Here is a 2076-nt window from a genome sequence, read left to right as displayed (position 1 = left end):
TTATTGCCTGGTGATCTTTCGAAAACGATAAGTTTGAAGCGTCTTTTATTAATTTGAATCAAGCAGTTGCAGAGCATTTGAATTTTAAAAAAGATGGTGCACAACTGCAGAATGATCTAGACACTTCATTTTGCAATCTGGTTATGGCGGAATTAAAACAACAAGTCAAGAAACAAGAAATCATGAAAATTTTGTGGAGAAAGGAAAACCTGTGAGCGAGATGATTTTTGTGATAAAATAAAACATTTGCATTTATTCGTAGATACATATAATACTCATGTCTTAAGATTGTGCGATATTAATTTTAGTAATAACATATATGTGTACTGGGGCATATAATAATATTAATAATAATAATATTAAAGAAATTTTGTACTATTTATTTTATATTCACATAATAAATACATATTAGCATTACATTTCACAATATGACACGTGTGTAATCAATCGATCAAATGTTTACGTGTAGATAAAGTCTTGATTTTGTCCTCTTGTTACATAATCATGCTGCTAATTGACCATTCCATTTGGAGTCATAAAATAATTGCAAAGAGAGTCTTTAATGTGCGTCGCAAATGCACCATTTTCGTTATTTTCAATCATTTCATCATTGTTTTTAAATTGTAAAATATTACCTTCTTTGTTTCTTAAGAAGATGTGCAAACATACAGTTGCCAAAATATATTTATTGATATTTTCAGGAATCGCAGCGATCGGTCTGTTATATATACCCCACTTTTTTGCCAAAATCCCAAATGTATTTTCTATTATACGCCGGGCTCGCGAAAGTCTATAATTAAATGTTTTTGCGTTCCCCCAAATACCGTCCAGCATATGGCCGCGTCAAATGCTTTCCAATGGGGAATGCTTCATCCCCAATAAAAAAATAAGGCACTTGTATATCGGTTCCGCTTAAGCAACTGGTTCCTTCTGGAATATCCAGCATCTCATTCGTCACATTCAAGTAGTTGTTCCCATAAATTCCCGCATCACTGTTCTTCCCCATTAACCCAATATCCACCAAAGTGAATTGACAATTGTGATCACACACAGCCAAAAGTACGATGCTGTATCGTATGTGATAATTAAAGTACAGCGTACCAGAATTAGGGGGGCATTGAGCATCGACATGTTTTCCATCAATTGCCCCCAAGCAATGTGGAAAATTCCATAATGTCCAAAAACCCTCAGCAATTTGTAAATATTCTTCTCTTGAAGGAGTTCGTTGATAGATAGGACCAAGAAGTCTTTCAAATACGTCACACGTCTCTTTAATTATTTTATGTACTGTTGATAAACCAACACGATAGGCAAAAGCAACTGCTGGAACTTTGTCTCCAATCAGAAATCTGTAACATCATTATCAATATTATAATATTAATTGCCAAACTGTTTTTACACATATGTATTGTTAGACTACGAGTAATCCGAACATATACCGCAATGTAAAAGCAACTCTTTGCTCTGGTTCAAGTGCCCGTGGACTTCGTTTCATTAAACTTGGATTAACAATGTCCATCAAGTGCTGGAATGTTGGCAGTGTCATACGTGTATACTTGTGGAACATTTGCTCATCTGTTTTCATCTCCTGAAAAAGATTGTAAAACGCTCCTTGCTATCTTCTCCTTGTGTTAATTGGTCGTACCCAGACACGCCGACGGCGCGGCGGCGACGATGACGTTCACGGTTTCTACGACGTTGCACCAAAAGTGCTCCCATGTTGACCAGAGCAATTAACAACAAATCGAAATCATCCATTTCTGTGAAAAGACAAATGTAATTCAATCTAATGCAGTCTTCTCGAATTAAAAATCACATTCAGAATTGTATGAATTAATTGCAAAAACGTTAAAGAATGGCCAAACAGCGCAAACATCAAATATCAAAATAAGTGAAAAATATTCAATGATACATACAAATAATAAAGTATTATTCGAGAAAATTAACCAAATCAAGAAAATGTTTTAATAATGAATTTTTACACCTAAACTGTATATGAAACTTACCGAAAATTATAAAATGCGTTTAATTTGCAATAAATTACAATTTCTGGTGATCGCCTCGGACTCGACGACG

The 2076-nt window shown here is 34.5% G+C and overlaps 1 protein-coding gene across 1 annotated transcript; it reads right to left on the bottom strand.

The window, feature by feature from the left end:
* Window positions 1-359: 359 nt before the first annotated feature.
* LOC112463742 (protein ANTAGONIST OF LIKE HETEROCHROMATIN PROTEIN 1-like) lies at window positions 360-2076 on the bottom strand. Its single transcript, XM_025030273.1, has 3 exons — window positions 2007-2076; window positions 1440-1760; window positions 360-1349 (listed from the first exon to the last, which is right to left on the bottom strand). Exons 2-3 carry the CDS (start codon window positions 1583-1585, stop codon window positions 797-799), a joined length of 699 nt encoding a protein of 232 aa, XP_024886041.1. The 5' UTR covers window positions 1586-1760; window positions 2007-2076; the 3' UTR covers window positions 360-796.

Source organism: Temnothorax curvispinosus, unplaced genomic scaffold, assembly GCF_003070985.1.
Source record: "Temnothorax curvispinosus isolate PA1 unplaced genomic scaffold, ASM307098v1 QBEX01013609.1, whole genome shotgun sequence".
In the NCBI taxonomy this organism is placed as follows: Eukaryota; Metazoa; Arthropoda; class Insecta; order Hymenoptera; family Formicidae; genus Temnothorax; species Temnothorax curvispinosus.
The sequence above is the reverse complement of the archived record's forward strand: the minus strand, read 5'-3'. Positions and strand labels throughout refer to the sequence as shown.